This window comes from Plecotus auritus (genome assembly GCF_963455305.1).
Source record: "Plecotus auritus genome assembly, chromosome: 4".
Classification (NCBI taxonomy): Eukaryota; Metazoa; Chordata; class Mammalia; order Chiroptera; family Vespertilionidae; genus Plecotus; species Plecotus auritus.
The window spans coordinates 17,975,082-17,995,628 of record NC_137775.1 but is presented as its reverse complement, the minus strand read 5'-3'; the positions used below and the strand labels follow the sequence as shown (position 1 = coordinate 17,995,628).

Sequence of the window (20,547 nt, the reverse complement as noted above, 5' to 3'; positions counted from 1 at the left end):
AGAGTGGGTTGAAGACCTACCTAAAGCATTTAAAATTCAATACCACACAAATTACATCTCCAGGTTCTAAAAAAATTTAGTCACAAATAGTAATTTCTGAGAAATTTTATACAATAGAATTGCTAAAAGATTTGATCAGAAAATGTCCTAATTTTGGAAAAAAAAAAAAGCACAGATTACAAGAACTATAGATTAGTAAATCTGATACTAGAGCAATAAAAATAAATTACATCGATGATTTGAGAACGTCCAGAAAATAACATGTTTGCAAGCATGTTTAAGATTCTCTTTTCTTCTCTTTGAATCGTAATATCATAAAGATTTTCCTCTTTGGCATCAGTATTGCAAACTTTTCAGTAGGAAACAATATACTTTAGGCTGAGTATTTAGGTGGTTTTCAATTCTATCAGTTTAAAATAAGGCTAACATATACATTTTATGAATAATGGCTTTTTCCATATTTTGGGTTTCTTTATGAGTCACAATAAGTAGGGTTACTATATCCAGAGAAATGACATTTTTATGGCTTCTTACAGTTTATATGGCCAAAATACTTTCTTAAAGGGTTGGCCTAAATTATAAGGTAAGAAAGTACTGATTTCTCTTTACTACTTCTCAACTGGCTGTTGTACCATTACTTTGTCAATTGATTAAAAAAAGGTACTTTTAATTTATTTTAATTTTTTTATTACTAGCATAGTATTATTACTATATTTGTTTGCAAGCATATTTGGAACCATACTTTCTCTAGAAACTAAAATAACTAGTGATGTATTAATTTGTGGTTAAAAGACCAACAATTTTACCAAATAACAGGCAAGAGTGACAAGAGTCCCATTGCAAATTAACTTTGCTGTCTTGATCAGTTAATTAGGTGAATATATATGTTAAGAAAAAGAAATAAATCATTAACTAGGGAGCATCACTGTGAATTTATTAAGCACAAATTATGATAAGTTACTGTTTAACCTAGTAACTGAAATGTGAGGTGTAAATATTGAGTGTTCTTAAAAAAGCAAAGCAAAATATATATAAGTTACATTAGAGTACAAGGGAGGAAAAGATTACTTCGGTTTTAGAAGAAAAGTTTCAATGGTGGCTGACTTCCCGAGATGGAAAACTGGATAATTCAGATTAAGTCTTCTGCTGAGAACTAGAAAAACCTGGCATCTGCTAGAGACATGGAGAGATTACAAGAATCCTCAAACCAAGATCCCGGAGAGGACGAACATCCTAGGTGCAGCCACAGGCTCCCCGGGAGATTTACCTACTTTCACATCAGCTGTGAAGGTAGGTAGCCCTTTTGACAGCTTAATGAAGAAAGAGGGACAAAAAGAGAGCATGGCCACCCAATGGGGAGGAAAGGAGGCTAATAAACCACCCAGTTTAAACTGGAATCCCAAAAACCTACAAATCCCAGGAGTACATGTGAATCAGAACAGAAACAAAACTTAACGCCTGAAAAGGAGCTCAAGTGATCCTAGATTGTTATGACCCTGTGTGGGACTTACATCATCCTAGGCCTCATATTTTACTTCTTCAAATAAATTTACAGATACAATATTTGGCACATATTTAAAAAATACCCAGTACACATATAAAAAAGAACCCAGGGGGAAAAAACCATACATAATAGAAACAGACCTACAGGACCCCTTTTGGCAGTCACATACTTTAACAGAATTGTACTTTCTATGTTGAAGATGGCCGGTCAAACCGGTCTAATTAGCATATTACACTTTTATTAGTATAGATAGATTATATAGGATAGGATTGCTTAAACGGGGGGGGGGGGGGGGGGGGCAGAATCCTTTTTCAGCAGGAGTTGCTCTTGGCAGACAAAAATACATAATCCCTATATCTGGACTGATAACCAGCCATATGCCCTATACTGCCAAACCGGTCATTAAAAAATTGAACCGCTTTCTTACACCTTACACCAAACAGCTGTTCCCCTTAAAACCCCTCCTCAGCCCTCACCTTAGGTTCTGCCTTTGCAGTTCACCCAGATTAGGTTCTGATTGGTCTGTTTCTATGCCAGTCAGCGTCAAAAGCTCCGCCTCCTAGGCAGTCATTGGCTCCTCACAGTTCACCCAGATTTGGTTCTGATTGGTTGGTTTCTATGCCAGTCAGCATCTCCGGGCCTATCTCTGGGCCTGATCAGAGGGGCAGGGAGGATCAGCAACCCCTGCAGAGGCCCGAAGAGAAAGAGAGGCGCAGCTGCTGGCCAGGCCTGGAGAGAAAGAGAAAGGCAAGGGCTGATCAACAGCTGCCACGGAGGCTACAAATCAGACCCTGCCTCTCTCTTCAGGCCTCTCTCCAGGCCTGATCCGCAGCCCCCTCAGCAGTCAGTGCTGGGTCGCCACAGCAACCCAGCACTGACTGCAGGACTGACTTCCAGTCAGTCGAGGCTTTGGTTGTTTTGGACGTTACAGGCCCTGGGTTTTTATCTATTAGGATAATTACTAGTCACTTCCTGGTTTAAAAAGAAAAAAAAAACACTTTGTCACTTCCTGACTTGAAAAGGAAAAAAGAGTCAATGGCTCCCATTTAACTTAAAATTAAATCCAAAGGTTACAAAACACTCCAAAATCCGGTTCCTACCCTCATCTCTATCCTCATTGCCTACTGCTTCATCCTCCCTCCCCACACCTCCCACATGCCATGTCACCATAATCAACTATCTTGCATCTGCATACTTGCTATTGTTTCTCACTGAAGTGGGCTTTCCAGTTCTCTTCACCCACAGAACATCTCCTTTATCAATTAAGATCTAATTACAGTAGGTCCTCGGTTACGTCAGAGATCCGTTCCTACGGCGCAACGTAACGCGATTTTCGCCATAAGTCGGAGCCCACCTACATAAGCACATACGTCACTCACATGGAGCTCATACACAGCAGTAATGAAGTGGCACAGCAACAAATATTTAAAAGAAAGATAACAATCCCTGACCTTTACTTGTGGTAAATAAATAATAAAAAACATAAAGCACATATGTACATACGTCGAAATGACAGAACTTTTTTTTTTTTAATAAACTAGAGGCCCGGTGCACGAAATTCGTGCACAGCGGTGTGTATCCCTCAGCCCAGCCTGCACCCTCTCCAATCTGGGACCATCTTTGACCACATGGGGGCAGCCATCTTATGTGTTGGAATGATGGTCAATTTGCATATTACTCTTTTATTAGATAGGATGGAAGATGGCGACGTAATCCGAAGACTGCCTGTAAAGTATTACTCCCTCAATGAAATTCTATGCCCTTGCACCCCTATCTCACCTATATATCCTCCCAGCGGGACATTAATTCTGAATGACACAATCTGTCTTTCTAAGTCCTAAGGCTAGTAAGTTGAGCACAACCAAAGAAAATCACAGAATCTGGCAAAATTACAAGTACAGGATCTTCGCCCTCAGCTGAGGTGTCAGCATGCTCTGACACCGGTATTCTCTACTCAATTGTTTAACTTGTCAGCTCCCTGTTTTGCTCTCAAAGATTATTTCAAAGTTTACTATTTTTCTCCGTTTCTCCATAAAACTGCTTTGTTCCCCATTTCTCAATAACCTTGACTCACTCATTACCTGGAAAACAGGACTTGGGCAGCTACCCCACCCCCATCCTTTGCCCACTCTTCATTCCCATTGAAAGACCAACACCACTTCCAACTGTGACTTTACATCCATTTCCCCATCTCTTCAGCCTATTAACAAGCCAATCTCTGGGGGAAGGGGTCCTCCCTTGACCCAAGGTCCCTCAAGCTATTAACCAATCTTACTTTCCCTTCTTATGCTCTATCATGCTCTAGTTAAGAGCACTATTCTATCTTCCCTTCCTCCTCTTTCGTGACCATTAAACCAAGTAATCTAGCCCCACCCCACCCCAAAAAATAAGCTCTACACAACAGCTAGAGCAAAATTCCTAAAACTTTACCCTCCAGTTTTCTGTGGCCTCACACACTTCCTGTTATGACACTTGCCTATCTTCATGGCCTTCTCTTCTCACTTCTCCTTAATATCAATATTTCCAAGCACCTGTATTTGGCTCACCATTCTTGATGCTATGCTTTCTCTGAAAAATTTCATTTTCTCTCCTAGTATTCATATGCAGAACACTCCCAAATATTTATTACCAGTCCAGACCATTCTATCATGCTCTGTGCATACTCATGTATGTATTCACTGCCTTCTGGTCATCTTCACTTGATGTTATACAAGCAGATTAAATTCAGCACAGCCAGAATTTAAAGCTTACATCTGGCTATGCTTTCTATTTTAAATAAGGACACCCTTATATCCACCCCAAGAGTCATCCTTGATTGATCCTTCCTCCCCCTCACCCCCACTCAATTGACTATCAAGCCCTGATCATTTTATCACCTATGTTGCCAGTCTATTCCATCCTCTTACTCCTTGCCCTAGTTAAGGCCTTCTTACTCTATTAACAAGACTATTACAACAGACTCCTAACTGGTCTGATTCTAGACTTATTCCCCTCAGACCTATCCTCTGCGTTGCTGCCAAAGTGCCTTTAAAAGAAAAATCTGATTCTCTCACTTCCTTACTTAACGTTCTTCAATAAATCCCCCTTCCAAGCTCCCGAATATTGAAGGCTTTGGGTCTCTAGTCCCTTTCTACATCTCCTGTCCTCTTCTTATCACTCTCGGCTGCATATTTTGTAATCCAGTAATAAGAATAGCTTGTAATTCTAATTTACTTATTTCTCTTCTTGGCCTGGTTAACCGCTACTCGTCCCTAAGTTGCTATTCATGGAAACCATCTCAAAGGCCAACCCCACCCCACCCCCGCCTCAGGTGATTTGATTCCCTTTCTGTATGTTCTCATATATTTCCCTGCGCGTCTCTCTAGCACTGCACTTACAAACGTTACTTCAAAATACTGTTTATGCACCTGTTCAGCCCTTACCTAAACCGTAATCTCCTTGCAGATGGAAACTACCTTTGTCACCATTACATCCCCAGCGCCCTGCATCTTCAATTACAGGTACTCTGAAAGTGTTTCCTGAATGAAAAAATAAAACACTTTCCCCAACTTCTCCATCAACTAAGCTTTACCACCCACCGCCACCACCCACTCTCCCCGCAGTGTGAGCGGCATATCTGATACTAAGACACTGCACTGAGCACTGCTGTCGCTGGCTGTCCCCCGCCAGACGGGAGCTCCTGGAGTTGGGACCCGCCGTGTTCACCTGCCTACCTCCGGTCCCTGGCACGCGGGAGGGTAAGGAATGAAAATGCTAGCGAGGCTGGGAAAGTCCGCCTCGGGCTTCTCTCTCACGCACACCCTTCACCGCGGGACTGGGGAAGCGTGATGCCCCGACTCGCACGCCCCCCTGGGTCCCCGCGTGTTCGGGCTGCGCGGCTTACCGCCACCCGCACACCACCCCCCACCGCGCCGTCCTCTCGGGTCGGAAGTTGTGGAGGGTCCCGCAGGCTCACCGGCAGGCGGAACTCCAGGTGCTCTTGCGCCATGAGCAGCAGATACCTATTCAGGGAGCACGGCAGCGCCATTGCGGCCGCCAATGGTGCGCATGCGCAGCCCCGCGCGGTGTTCCCCCTCTCCCTTCCTCCCCTCAGAGTCGTTTCCGCTGAATCAAAGCTTGGAGGGCCGGAAACGGAAACTCGGAGAGGCGGGCGCAGTCCCAGAATCCTCACCCGGGAGTTAGAGCCCGCGGCTCCGGGAGGGGCTGTCGCTGCTGCTGGGCGCTCTCGGGTTGAGGTCCCCAAGCAGGAGTAGCCAGTGGGAGGGCGCGTTGTGCTCTGAGCTGGTCACGATGAGGCAGGGCAGTGCCCAGTGGGCCTCCCACCTGGGAGGTACTTCCAACATGCTCTACAACTTTTTCAAACCCCAGTTCTTGGAAACTGCGCTGAAATGTCCCCTTTTCGTGCAGACTTCTCTGACCACTCCAGGCTTTGGGGACTGATTTATCTGAACCACTTAACATTTCGTATACTTTTTGCATTTTTTCAATAACCTTTTAAGGATGCATGCTTTGTAAGCCAATTATAACAAACTCTTGAGGGCCAAGAACATCTCTTATGGTTCATTCTTTACCTCAGCAAACAAAACAATGTCCTCCTCAGTGTAAGTACCAATAACTACGGTTGTGATGTTAGACCGCCATAACCACAGCCAACTGTATATTAAAACAATGATGGAAGCTGCTTCTAACTGTTCACTCTAGCACAGATGGCATAGCAGTAAGTACATATCATAAATTGTAATAATTTGCATGTTATATGTATACGTGTTGTTGCTTTTGAGAGTACTGAATCCTTTATTGAGAGCTTTTTGCACTCCACTGTAATAATGTGCAAAGTACAAAAGAGTAGGTATCCTACATCTGAGCATCATGTGCCAAGAATGTAGCTGATGCTTAGCGGTAGTGATTAAGGACATATGCTGTGGTGTTAATCTTAGGTCCAAACCTCGGTTCCACTATTTACAACTATATGTTTGTAAACAAACTTCTTAGCCTCTCTTATCTAAAATGTAAAAATACTGCCTCCTTCAAGGGATTGTTAGGACCAAGCAAAGTTCTAGTAATGTACATAAAGTGTTTAATACCTGGCATATTGTATGGGGCTGATAAATGGCATTTAAGGAGATTTTTCTAATCTTAAAAAAAAATAAATAAATAACCCTGCACAGGCAGGCCATTAGGGTTAGTGTGAAACTACTCTAAGATCAATTAAACTACCTTTAAGGGACTCATAGCCAGACCTGTTGAATGTTTCTTGAGTTTACTAGAGTAGTTAAGGAACCACAGCAGAGTATGGACTTTGGAAGCTGGTGTTCAAACTAGAATCTAGAAACTTCCTTTTTTTTTTTTTTTGTACTGAATGAGGCAAGGAGGTTCATTGTCTGTCTTCTGGGAACTTACCCAAAGCTGGATCCCTGGTTCATCTACCAGGGCAGAACTCTAAGAGACTTGGCTCCTCCCATGAGAATTACTGTTGTACAAGCAATGAAGCCTCTGATACAGACTGTTCATTATTTAAAAAACCAGAGATGTTGCTGGGAAGGACGGACCAGGAATTGGAGAAGTGTATCGTGTTATGATTATAACAAACCACTACAGTGTTGAGACTAGCACACACAGTTAGTGAAGAAAGGAAAGGACCAAAGTTTCCAACAGCAGGTGTCATGTGTAATGTCAAAACTGCTCAGGCATCTGTATCAGATGGAGCATCTAACACCTGAAAAGGGATTGGGTATCACAGAACCATAGGGATTTGTGCGCCAATGAGAGGGAGAAAATGTATCTTCGTATTAGTTATTAAAATAGAAGATTTTTGCAATGAGTAAAAAACAAGAGAGCTTTTGAACAGTTTAGAGAATAAAATTTTATTGGAAGAAATTATGGAACAGAAGAGTCTTCTGCATCGACAAGCTTAATGGAGATGATTCAGGAAGAGAAGAGAGAACACCAGGTGCTCTCTGGAAGCAGACCTGAACAAGCTGGGACTCTGAGGCACCAACTCAAACTTAAGCAGCTGCAGTTGATTTAAGTGTGACTCGGCTCCTTGAGGTTAAATTCCCAACTAGCAAGATATCCAGAAGTGGAGCAAAGTAGATCTTGTCCTCTGGTCAAAAGACTCTCCAGAGCAAATCTGAAGCCCTAATTGCAATTTCAGCCCACTAATTTGTTACCTGTGAAACAGGTTCCGACACAGAAAAAATGTGAATGACAATGGGCTGGAGATTCAGTCTTCGCTCATAGTCCTCATTAAACTCTAGTGCTGCCACAATTGAAATAATCAAGGGCCATACATTTCCAGGCAAATGTAAGATTCAGCCTGACTGAGTGAAGCTAGCACTGTCCAGCTGCTGGCTGAAATATAAAGTTTCCCAAAAGATGCCTAACCTAGGGCCTGCCAAAATTAGGGATGCCTCTCCTCTTTGGGCCAGTCCTTAATCTGACTTAATTTGATTCTTTTGTTTACAATGAGACTGAGATTGCAAGATACCAAGTTTATTTAAGCTGAATCAGAGATGTTTTTTATACAGGGTGGGGCAAAAGTAGGTTTATAGTTGTGAGTACATGAAACACAATTTATTCTTATATTATTTATTAATTATTGTACTATTTACCATATGAACAACTTGTAAAAGTAAACCTACTTTTGACCCATCCTGTATTTATATTGCTAGAAAAAAAGCTAATTCATAAAAATTAGCACACTTTTTTAAAGAATTATTTTAGCCAAAACCGGTTTGGCTCAGTGGATAGAGCGTCAGCCTGCGGACTGAAAGGTCCCAGGTTCGATTCCGGTCAAGGGCATGTACCTTGGTTGTGGGCACATCCCCAGTGGGGGGTGTGCAGGAGGCAGCTGATCGATGTTTCTCTCTCATCGATGTTTCTGGCTCTCTATCCCTCTCCCTTCCTCTCTGTAAAATATCAATAAAATATATTTAAAAAAAAAAAAGATTCATAAGTCATTGAAAATTCCATAAGTACTACATGTTATTATCATAATATTGTCAGTTATGTCATTGCAAGTTCACATAGTACAACATAAAGCACATGCTGAATATTCCTTTTCTGTATCTGGTCATATTTGAACTGATTTATATAAACTTGTAGCTGCTAATCTGTGTAGGTGCTCAGCAAGCTACTTAACAAAGCAGTGCTCAAAAACCTGTTACTCTAATTTTGAGAGTGTATAACCCTTACTCCTGAATTCCTCTCTCCAGCTCTGGTGAATTAAAATGGAATTTGGGCATTCATGTCAATTGTAAAGTAAATTATAATGGAAGCAGAACACAAGAAAAAGTACATTTGGGTCTCAACCTAAAGTTCCACTGTCTTCCTGCCTAACATTGAGTCTTAAATACTCCATTCTACTGCCACCTGCTATCAAAAGTGTTTCCCTCTCCACAGCCTCTTCTGTAGACATTATAGCACTTAACACATTTAATTGTAATCACTGGTTTTGACTGACCCTTGTATTAGCAATTAAAGGCAGTTCTTTCTCACTTTTATATTTCCTGATCCTGGCAATGGCTGATACACATTAAATGTTCAGTAAATGTTTGCTGAATGAATAAATGAGTGAACTAAACAATATTGATTTCAGGCATTGTAATTAAACATAATTAGTATTCATCACTTAAAACTATGTTTAATATCATGCAAAAAAATGAGAAAACTAGTCATCTTAGCCATTTCCAATTCTTTAATCCTTACATTCCTAACATCAATACTTTAATCCTTATGTTCACTTATATTCAAGTACATAGTACTAATATACACTGGCACAATGTAGGATTAGCTTTCGGTACCTACTATTCTTCATTCACATAGTGATATTATTAATCTAGATTAGCAACAAAAGGCAGTTCATAAGGAAATATCTCATAAAATAATACATCAATAAAATTAACATTGTTATTAACATACATTTTCTCATCTGAGACCATCTATCTCTACTTTCAAACCAGGATGTTTTCATGATAAAAACTAGATCTAATCACTTTTTAATTTTAATTTTCCTTTGGTACAGCAAACCATAAAACAGCAGTTTCTGCCAGTTTTAATAAATTAATGTAACTATTTTATGTTTATTTCCCACATATGTTCTTACAGGTAAAATTACATTAGAGTGAATTCTCTTAGATAGCCAAATTGATTGTTATTGCAAAGTCACTGTTAGAAATTATTATATACTAGAGGCCCGGTGCATGAAATTTGTGCACGGGGGGGGGGGGGGTCCCTCAGCCCAGCCTGCACCCACTCCAATCTGGAACCCCTCGAGGGATGTCCCACCGGGATCGGGCCTAAACGGGCAGTCGGACATCCCTCTCACAATCCAGGACTGCTGACTCCCAACTGCTCACCTGCCTGCCTTCCTGATTGCCCCTAACCACTTCTGCCTGCCAACCTGATCACCCCCTAACCACTCCCCTGCCAGCCTGATTGATGCCTAACTGCTCCCCTGCCAGCCTGTTTTCCCCTAACTGCCCTCCCCTGCAGGCCTGCTCACCCCTAACTGCCCTCCCCTGCAGGCCTGCTCACCCCTAACTGCCCTCCCCTGCAGGCCTGGTCACCCCTAACTGTCCTCCCCTGCAGGCCTGGTCCCTCCCAACTGCTCTTCCCTGCAGGCCTGGGTCCCTCCCAACTGCCTTTCCCTACAGACCTGGTCGCCCCCAACTTACCTCCTCTGCTGGCTTGGTCACCCCTAACTGCCCTCCCCTGCAGGCTTGATCGCCCACAACTGCCCTCCCTTGCAGGCCTGGTCCCTCCCAACTGCCATCCCTTGCTGGCCATCTTGTGGTGGCCATCTTGTGTCCACATGGGGGCAGGATCTTTGACCACATGGGGGCAGCCATCTTGTGTGTTGGAGTGATGGTCAATCTGCATATTACTCTTTTATTAGATAGGATAGAGGCCTGGTGCACAGGTGGGGGCCAGCTGGTTTGCCCTGAAGGGTGTCCCGGATCAGGGTGGGGGTTCCTTTGGAGCATGGGGTGGCCTGGGCGAGGAGCCATGGTGGTTTGCAGGCCGGCCACGCCCCCCGGCAACCCAAGCGGAGGCCCTGGTATCTGGGGTTTATTTATCTTCTACAACAAAACTTTGTAGCCTGGAGCAGAGCCAAGCCTTCTGCTTGCTCCGTGGCGGCCGCCATTTCTGTTGGGATTTATGTATCTTCTATAATTGAAACTTTGTAGCCTTAAGCGGAGGCCTGGGCCGGCCAAGGCTGCAGTAGCTTGGCTTCCTCCATCGCCACGGGCAACCCTAGCCTCCTGCTCTTTCCAGCTCCGTGGCTGCCGCCATTTCTGTTTGGATTTATGTATCTTCTATCATTGAAACTTTGTAACCTTGAGTGGAGGCCAAGGCTGGCAAGGGCAGGTGGAAAGCTTGGCTTCCTCCATTGCTGGGGAAACCCAAGCCTCCCTCCTGCTCTCTGTGGCCATAGCCATCTTGGTTGGGTTTATTTGCATATTCGCTCCTGATTGGCTGGTGGGCATGGCTGGTGGGTGTAGTGGAGTGATGGTTAATTTGCATACTACTCTATTATTAGATAGGACTAGAGGCCCAGTGCATGAAATTCATGCACTTCCCGGGGTGGGGGGTGGTTGTTCCTCAGCCTGGCCTGCGCCCTCTTGCAGTCCGGGAGCACTTGGGGGATGTCCATCAGTGGGACATCCTTAGCACTGTTGCAGAAGCGGGAGAGGCTCCTGCCACCCTCGCTGCGCTCACCAGCCGTGAACCCGGTGGCTTCTGGCTGAGCTGTGCTCCCCGTGGGAGCACACTGACCACCAGGGGGCAGCTCCTGCATTGAGCGTCTGCCCCCTGGTGGTCAGTGTACATAATAGCGATCAGTTGTTCTGCCGTTTGGTCAATTTGCATGTTACCCTTTTATCAGATAGGACTAGAGGCCCGTTGCAGGAAGATTCCTGCAAGAATAGGGCTTCCTCGGGCCTATTCCTGCAAGAATAGGGCTTCCTGCAGCCGGAGCAAAGCAGAGAAGGGAGAGCTTCGCTCCCGTCTCCGCCGCCCTGCTTGCTTCTCCGCAGCTTCACTCCTTTCTGCAGTGCTTGGCTTCCTTCTACGCTGTCTTCAGTCTTCGCTCCGTGCCTGTGTATGCAAATTAACCACCATCTTTGTTGGGTTAATTTGCACACTTGCTCTGATTGGCTGGTGGGCGTAGCGGAGGAACGATCAATTTGCATGTTTCTCTTTTATTAGTGTAGATATTATACAGATTTCAGGACTAATTTATTACACAAATGCTAGGCTTCAAGAAGTAAAAGCCAGCATCTGAAATCTGAGTAAAAAGTGACATATATATGAATTCTTTCTATCAAGATCAGAGATCACTGTGTAATACAGTACTCTTTACTTTGAAATATTATGTATAAAATTATGAAACTGTCAAGAGATAGTTAATTTCTTTTTCTCTTTCATAATAATAAAACCCCAACAAAGTACTTTCTATACCCGTTCATTCTTCATAATAAATCACTATTATAACTGACAATAATGAGAAAGGAAAATACTTGAACTTTTAAAAAATACAGAGCCCTTCTTGATTAACAGAATTTGTTCTAATGAAATTTTATCTATAGTATCTTATACCTTAGACAAGGAACCATTAAAATAAAGAAGTCAATGCCAGAGTATTCATATAACTATATTACAGATCTCAGGAAACAGACATTCAGAAAAGACTTAAGGCTACCCAGTAATAGCCTCTTATAAAACCCAACAAACCTTACCATTGTAATTTGATTTAAAAGGGACCAAAATATTAGTTTCTGTTGAGCCAAGAATATGAAAATCTTCCACTGCTGTCATTTTCATGCTCTTAGTTTTTCAATCAAATAGTCAGCCTGTAATTTTAAAAACACAACATATTTTTTATTACAAATATGGTAGCTGGTGTGAAAAATTCTACTGGCATCCCTATTAGAATAAAACACAGCAGACTAGCTGGATAATACATATTCTTTCCTAAAAATATCTTACAAAAAACCTAAACATAAGTGGAATCATATACTATTTGGTTTATTTCCTTGAGCAAAATGTCCTCATGGTTTATCCATGTTGTAGCATGGGTCAGAATTCCCTTCCTGTAAAAAAAATCATTTTTCAAATACAGTGGACATATAATAATATTAGTTTCAAGTGTACAACATAGTGATTAGATATTTATATACCTTAGGAAGTGTTCACCCCAATAAGTCTGGTAACTTTCTGACATCATACAGAGTTATTACAATATTATTGACTATATCCCTTATACTGTACTTTATATCCCCATGACTATTTTACAAAAAATGTATTTTTATTTAGTTTTTATTATGGAAGCATGGCTCATGTAGAAAATTAGAAATACAAATACAAGAAAATCTTGTTTTGAATTACACTGATATTTTAGAGACCACACCAACTATCCTGCAGAATATCACACTATTTCATTTCAAATACACACACATTCCTTAAATATATTTTAATTAAATAAAATCATTTAAGCAAGTTGAAGAAAGGAAAAATAAGTTTGAAATATGAAGTTTCTAGAAATCGGGTGCTTTTGAATTTCTTATTTACTTATGACTATAATAATAATATGCATTAATTAATGGTAATTATTTAATTTACAATTTTATAATTACTCAGATATAGCAACTGTAGGTCACCTTATCATCATGGACACATAAAATAAGAGACTGGTAAATTACTAACCAAGAGGCCCTGGAAGGATCGAGTCATTTTTTAACCTTGACTGTCAGGCCACAGGTCTATAAGCAGCTGAATTCTATTCTACTTTTGTCCTAGCAAAGCAGAATTTTACAATTTTTTTAGGCTCAAAGCTTCAACCTCACATCTGGTAGCTGATGCTACTACTACAGCCCTTTTTTAAGGAGTTTAAATATCAAAAATTACAAAATCTCAATTTCTACAATAATGTTGCTAATGAAGACAGAGGCTGCATGTAATATTTATTGAGTACTTACTATTTGTAAGGTACAGTTTTAAGTGCTTTACATGTAAATTATAAATTCTACAGAAATAGGTACTATTACCTATATGCAGGTAATAAAGAACTTGGACCTTAAAACTCTTAAGTAACTTGCACAGGGTCCCTCAAGTAATTAATGAAGCCAGAATTTGAATCCAGATTTGATTCTGGATTCTGAACTATAAATGCCATGATTCTTCTATATCACATCCTCTACCTACGATGGACTCAGCCTTAGCTTCTCTTCCTACAGATCTGATGACCTGGAAAACCCCCCAAATTAAAAATATTATTTTGGATACGTGCAAGCAGTATGTAAAAACAGATGATCAAGCCTATAAAAGCTGTCTCCAAGAAAAGAAAAGCTACATTAAAAAAGGACAAATATTTTATATACTTTTGTATGCTGCTAGTGTAACAATAACACTTACTGTGATGAACCAATAGGAATTCGGTCTATAAACCAATTTTGATATGTAGCCAAACTGATCGACTGGTGCTATGACATGAAGATGCAAGTGGGAAATGGAACAGAATGGTGGCATATGGAAACCCATTCTAAAACAGAAAGGTAAGAGATAGACAAATCAGTTCTACAATGGTTTAAAGCTATTTTTTCATGTTAAAACGCATAAATGTCAAAGAGATCCAACACAGGTTACCTAAGGTAGATCTTCACTCAAACATTGCTTTTACAGTTTTTCTTTATACACTTTAGAGTATTCACAAAGTTCCTCCTCTTTTCATGTTTAAATGCACAGTAACATAAACTCTTCATCAAGAAGGTCTTACAGTATATCATGCCTTAGTATAACCTTCATGAATTCGGAGACGGCATTCCATCCTATCACTTTCAGCCTTTATCATATTAAGCCTTAATTCTCCTAAGATATGCCTCTTCAATGAAGATAAATAAATAAATAAATACAGGACACTCAAGTATGGTTCCATTATTCCAAGACACAGCCAGTAGATGGCGAGCGTTCTCCTTTAATAAAAGTGGTAAATCATTTCCTTATGAACCAGGATTTTAGTAGTGAAATTAATTATATTATCATTAAAAAAAAATTTATCATCACCTGTTTCTTGTTTAACAATAAAAATTTAGATGACAATTATTCATATTCATTTGTTTTAAAATACATAACAATTCTTTTGACTAATAAAAATTTTTTAAAATATGATTTAACCTTTTAAAAATTAATTTACAGTTTTGCAAGTCCACTTATTCTAAGTGGAAGAAGGCACAGGAGAAGTGCTATATTGTATCAATATAGGACAATGTAAGTCAGATATACCACACATACTGAAAAGCTTTCACTACTACCTAGAAAAGGAGACTAGGTTTTCTCTCTGTGGAATACAAGTTATATAATGTAGAATCAAGTAATCTAAAAGCCAGAAGAGACTCGGCCTTTTTATTTTAAATATGGGGAAGCTAAGATCCAAAAAGTTTAATAAACTTCCTAAAATCACAGTGTTAGGGAGTGATAGAGTTAGGATTTAGACTCCAGGCTCTTAACTCCCAGTCCAATGTCTGTTCCTATAATAAGCAAGCACTCCTGTGACTAGGAGGGGAATGTACTGATTTTGGCAAAAGGACATCAAAATACCATTTGTTCTTTGTCATTATCATTCTTAGGTATTGCTTAACCATTTTCAGAGGATTTTCACACACAGTCTCACCTGAGCCTACAAGTAGGCAGAGCAGGTATTATCCTGGAGAGATTAAAAGACTTGTCTAAAATGACACAGCCAGTACAAGCTCAGTACACAGAAAGCAGCATGGGTAGCATTAGAATTCAGGTCTCTCTGAATTCCAGTTCAGAGGTGTCAGAGGCCATCTCCACTATACACACCTTGGTACTGCTTTGGTCACACAGGAAAGTCAGAAATATTTAAAAACAAAAAAACAGTTGCCAAATTGAACATTTTGTGCTTTTGCTCAAACTTTGACAAATGCCAGAGTTCAGCAGGCAATGAATTCAAGTTAATTTCATGCTAAAAGTATAATTATTTTTAAACCACATAAAATATTTTCTAAGGAAATTCGATTTATACACAATTTTATAGAAATGCACATATTGAAGAAAGAAAAGTGGACTCGTAACTATTCCACCTACCCATTGATTAAATATACTTGTCTGTCCAAACTACAAGTGGTGATTATTAGAAGATGTTGAGACATGAGAGGAAGAAGTTTTTTTTCATTAAATTTACATTATCAATGAACTATACATTCACTTTCAGGAAAACTGCATTTAAATTATAAACTCGGCCAGCTCTGCTTTCCTTTCCCATGAGGAAATAACATTTCAGAAAAAACAACTGTGAATATTGGTTTCTATATGGAAGTATACATACCTCACATTTTTGAAGTCAGTGAAATTATTCTTTTTAAGAATGGTTTTTCCAGCAGTAACCATGCTCTCAACTATAAAACAGGAAAGAAACTACATTACATTATAGAAGACATTAAGTTCACTAAAGTGTTATTAATCTTAACTTTGGGGTCCTAGTCAAATTTACTTATTCCAAGGGGGTGGGATTAATTCTAAGAGTGCAAGACTGGTACAATATCTGCAAATCAATAAATGTGATACAGCACATTAACCGACTGTAAGACAAAAATCACATGATCATATCAACAGATGCAGAAAAAGCATTGGACAAAATCCAGCACCCATTTTTGATAAAAACTCTCAGCAAAGTGGGAATAGAGGGATCAAGATTATAGAATCATGAAGAACACTGCTATCATCTTACCAAGCCCTATTTGCTCTTTCTTTAGTTCTGTGCAGTTTCCAATATGCTGCTTTGGCACCACAAGATAATGATGAGATGCTGCTGGTTTGACATCTTTAAAGCAAACTAGGTCTTCATCCTAAAGCAAAAACGTATCATTTGCTAGTGAGTTTTTTAAAAGAATTAACTAATGTGTCCTGGCAAGTGTGGGACAGTGGTTAGTCACTGAAGGGTCATGGATCCGATTCCCAGTAAAGGGCACATACTGGTTTGCAGGTTCAATCCCCAGTCCCAGTCAGGAGACAACTAATCAATGTGTGCCTCTCTGCCTCTCTCTCTCTCTCTCTCTCTCTCTCTCTCTCTCTCTCTCCCCACCCCCCAACTCCTCCCTCCCTTCCACTCTCTCTAAACACCATTGGAAAAATATCCTTTAAAAAAAAAAAAAGAATGACCTATTAATGTTCTGGCATGTCTTAAACTTTATAAATCTCAGTCTAATAGGAAAATGGTACTTATGTTCCAACTATCACATCAATGTTTCTCTCCCTCCCTCCCTCTCTAAAATCAGTAAAAACATATTCTCAGGTGAGGATTAAAAATAAGAAATATTGAATTCTGCAAAGTTAAGAAACTCACTTTACCTCTTGCTAACATAATTTTATATTTAGTACAATAAAGAGTGAATGAAAAGGTAGAGCTGGGTCCCTTCTGACTCTATTTTTTTTACCCCTACTTTGCAGGGAGACAACTTATTCTTTCTCCCTGTCTGGTGCTCCCTGCCTCTTCCTTCCCCCTAGGGCCTAGTCCAGTGGTCGGCAAACTGCAGCTCGTGAGCCACATGCGGCTCTTTGGCCCCTTGAGTGTGGCTCTTCCACAAAATACCAAGTGCGGGCGCGCACGTACAGTGCGATTGAAACTTCGTGGCCCATGTGCAGAAGTCGTTTTTCGGCTCTCAGAAGAAATTTCAATCATTGTACTGTTGATATTTGGCTCCGTTGACTAATGCGTTTGCCGACCACTGGCCTATGCTCATGAAGACAGGAATTTTTGTATGTTTTGTTTACTGCCTCCAACAGTACGTGGAGTAGAGAAGGTACTCAAATACTGAGTGATGACTAAGTGAATGAGTTCCCTCTTTCCCACGGACAAAGCTCTAACTCCCTGGGCCACTGGAATCTTCCCATCAGGATTTGAACTCACCAAAGTCTTCACTGCTTTTCAGAAGCATTCTCTCAACCCCCAACTCCTCCTGTAGTCACCACTCCCTTTCCCTCCTCCTCAAGATTGCCAAACTTCCGTCAAATGTTGTCTATATTTGCTCTCTTCAATTTTTCATCCCGATTCCTCTCAGTCCACTACAGTCTGCCTTCTGCCACACCACTGCTGCAACTGGGGTCCTAGAGGTAAATTCATTTTGGGGCAAAACCAGTTCTGATATAACTTGACCTTTCCACAAGCAAGCAGGAGAGTCACCTAACCCAGACTTGAGGATTGGGGAAGGCTGATATTGCCGCCAATTCTTTCCTCCTGACATACTCCCTTTTCTGAGCTTTCCTAGTTTTCCTTCTGTTTGACGGCTCCTTCTCTGTTCCCATGTCAGGTCCTTTTCCTCTGCTTTTCCCGTATGATATCAGTTATCTTTAGACTCTCTGTAGGCCCCCCTCATTTCTTACTCCACATACAGTTCCTAAGTCATCTCCTCATTCCACCTCTTTTCAATTTCCACCTATCAACTGGCAGTTCCTATAATCTGGGCTAGAAATCCCAATCTCTCCACAACCAGACTAACCACTTACTGCACATCTCTACTTAGATGCCTCACACTCACCCCAAACTCCACAATTCCAAAACCGATCTCATCACTTCCATACTCCCACCACTCTCCTGGCCATCTGCTCTCCTCCTGTATTGCTAATCTTAAGGACATGGTACCAGCGCTACCAGAGTACCCTCGCCAGAAATCTGGAAATGATCCTTGACTTCCCCCTTCCTCGTTTTCCCACATCAAAATCAGGGTTTCTCAACCTAGGCTCTGCTGCTATTTCGAGGCTAGATAACTCTTTGTTGCAGAGAGCTGTCTTGTGCATTGTATAATATAGGCAACCTTGGCCTCTACCCATCAGGTGCAAATAGTCCGCGCTGACCCCACAGTTGTTACAACAAAAAGTGTCGGGAGGCATTGCCAGAAGTCCCCCGGGGACCTAGAGCCCGGAGTTAAGAACCACTGATCTCCATCCATCAACAAGTCCTGCCTGTTTTACCTCCTAAATATCCTTAAATTGATCCACTTTTCTTCATCATTTCAGGCCATCATCGGGCTGGATTCCTCCAAGAGCCTCCTCACAGGTCTCCATGCCTCCAGGCTGGTGCCAGAATGACCTTTCCAAGGTCAAACCCCTTGAGGGTAACTCCTCAACCCCTCCCTCCAACCCAGTATTAAACAATGCGGAGCTTCCCATCACAGTTCAGATGAACATAAAACTCCTCAAAATGCAACACAACACCCCTAGTCATCGAGGCCCCCGGGAACCTCGCCAGCCTCATCTTCCACCTCAAACGCCATACTCTCACCAGCCCGGTTTCTGGTAGTTCTCCCAGGGCACAAAGCGAACATCCTGGCCAACTCCTCCTTATTTCTACCCACTTCCTCTGGAAAGCGCTCCCCTGAGCCTTCAATCTGGGCGCGGTGCCCCGCCCACAGGCTTGCCAAGCCCTGCAGGTGCCTGAGGCCTCTCCCCTCAGCTCGGGCCTGGTCACCAGCCGCCTCCTCCATGGGCTGCATGCACCCCACCCCACCGTCAGGGCGTGAATCTGGACAGGACCTGTCCTTCATCTCACCGCCGAATCTCCAACACTAAGTACTTAGAAGGAATTCCATTTCACTTTAACAAGTGAATGTATAATTAACTACAAAAACAAAAAACAAAACCAAAAACACCCACAATCTTTGGATTCTCTTTTGGATTTTCAAGAGGTTGTATCTTTAAAGGCAGGTAGAACGGACAGAAGAAGTGTGCACCAGATACCTGTTTTGAAAGACCTGGGCAGAAACGGGCGCTCTTAAATGTGCACACCTTCCAACCCACGGCGCTTCCAGGAACCGAGCCTCCCGTGGCCATCTGACCTCCGACCTCCCCCCCCCCCCCCCCGCGCCTGCTTCCAGTCGACCTAACAACAAACTCTCCCCAGTTACTAGGGCCCCTGTGGTACTCGTCCTGGCCTCAGGGTCCGTATTAAGAGTGTGCAGAACTTAAACGCGGTGCTTAGGAAGGCGGGGGTGAGGGGTGCCTGGAGCGGCAGCCGTAAGTGCGATTTTCTGCCCAAAACTTCGGTCCCCGCAAAGACAGGCCCAAGTGCGGGGCTTTATCACATCCCCTCCCCCGCACCGCCAGGAGGCCAATGAAGCAGCTCCCCGCCCTCCGAGAAGCGAGTCTGCAGTCAGCACTAGGACACCCAGGGCCCCTGGCGCCAGGCACACGACCCGAGGCCCCGCTCCCGCCGCTCCCAGGGGCGGCCCCCCCCACCCACGCCGGTCGCTCGTCCCCGCCCACCTCACAATACAGGAGTTCGGTGCCGGGTTCCTGCTGCCCCACAATCCGGCAGAACACGCACTGGCTGTTGGAGGCCGATGACTTTGAGGCGACCTCGGCGGTTGCCAAGGAAGACCCCGTAGGTTTTGCGGCGGCCCCTGTCTCACCGCTGGAGCCACTTGGCGCGTCGGCCATCGCACCTGCCCCCCGCGGCCCAGCGCCTCGCCTTCTCCGGGACCACGGGGCCTCGACCGAGCCCGCCTCCGGCACCTGCTCGGTTTTACCTCCAGGCGTCGCCTCTGGCCTGGCGCTGGGCGGAGCTGCGTTGGGCGCACGCGCGGATCCCGGGCGCACGCCCGCGGGAGGGCGGCCCGGTGCTGGGCCTCGAAGTCAGCGGCCGGCCTCGAATCCGCGGCCACGAGGGGGCGCGCGAGTATGACCAGGGCTCTACAGGGAGGAGCCGGCGGCGGCGGCGGCGGCGGCGGCGGCAGCGGGAGTGGCCCCGCCCCCTGCGTCTCCTTGGTAATGACGCACGACGTCCGCTCAGACGCAGGAGCCCGTCTCGCGTCGTGGTGACTCACCCCGGCGTCCTAACGCCCCGCCCAATGAGACCTGTGGGTGTCCTAGACCTTCTTTCCACAAACCCTCCACCAGAAAAGACCCCGGAGTGTGTTACCCTGTCTTAAAAACAAAGGCTTCAAAAGTCCGTAGGTCTTAAGAGGATGAACAAAATCCCTAGAGCTCTCTTTTCAACACAGATCACCTCTGATGCTTTTGCATGCATA

General features: G+C 43.0%; 2 protein-coding genes across 6 annotated transcripts in view; both read right to left on the bottom strand.

Annotated features, from left to right (window-relative positions):
• The window catches only part of TRMT11 (tRNA methyltransferase 11 homolog), a 49,121-nt gene extending 43,500 nt beyond the window's left edge, over nucleotides 1–5,621 (bottom strand). The window contains exon 1 of one of the 4 annotated variants that reach the window (XM_080666622.1): nucleotides 5,460–5,621. In XM_080666622.1, the coding sequence (XP_080522748.1) occupies nucleotides 5,460–5,531 (72 nt within the window). In that variant the 5' untranslated portion in view covers nucleotides 5,532–5,621. Of the gene's footprint in view, nucleotides 1–1,068; nucleotides 1,174–1,980; nucleotides 2,054–5,459 lie in introns of those variants that run through there. The other 3 variants (XM_080666625.1, XM_080666624.1, XM_080666623.1) reach the window with 3 other exon arrangements.
• A 1,725-nt stretch (nucleotides 5,622–7,346) lies between these two features.
• HINT3 (histidine triad nucleotide binding protein 3) lies at nucleotides 7,347–20,289 on the bottom strand. 2 transcript variants are annotated; one of them, XR_013960506.1, is made up of 6 exons: nucleotides 19,784–20,094; nucleotides 16,254–16,371; nucleotides 15,852–15,921; nucleotides 13,919–14,045; nucleotides 12,244–12,357; nucleotides 7,347–7,674 (listed from the first exon to the last, which is right to left on the bottom strand). XR_013960506.1 is itself a non-coding variant. In XM_080666619.1 (5 exons), exons 1-5 carry the CDS (start codon nucleotides 19,955–19,957, stop codon nucleotides 12,325–12,327), a joined length of 522 nt encoding a protein of 173 aa, XP_080522745.1. In that variant the 5' UTR covers nucleotides 19,958–20,289; the 3' UTR covers nucleotides 11,688–12,324. The 2 variants fall into 2 exon arrangements, 1 of the variants encoding a protein (XP_080522745.1); XM_080666619.1 differs by lacking the exon at nucleotides 7,347–7,674 and having other exon boundaries at nucleotides 11,688–12,357; nucleotides 19,784–20,289.
• Between the last annotated feature and the right edge of the window lie 258 nt (nucleotides 20,290–20,547).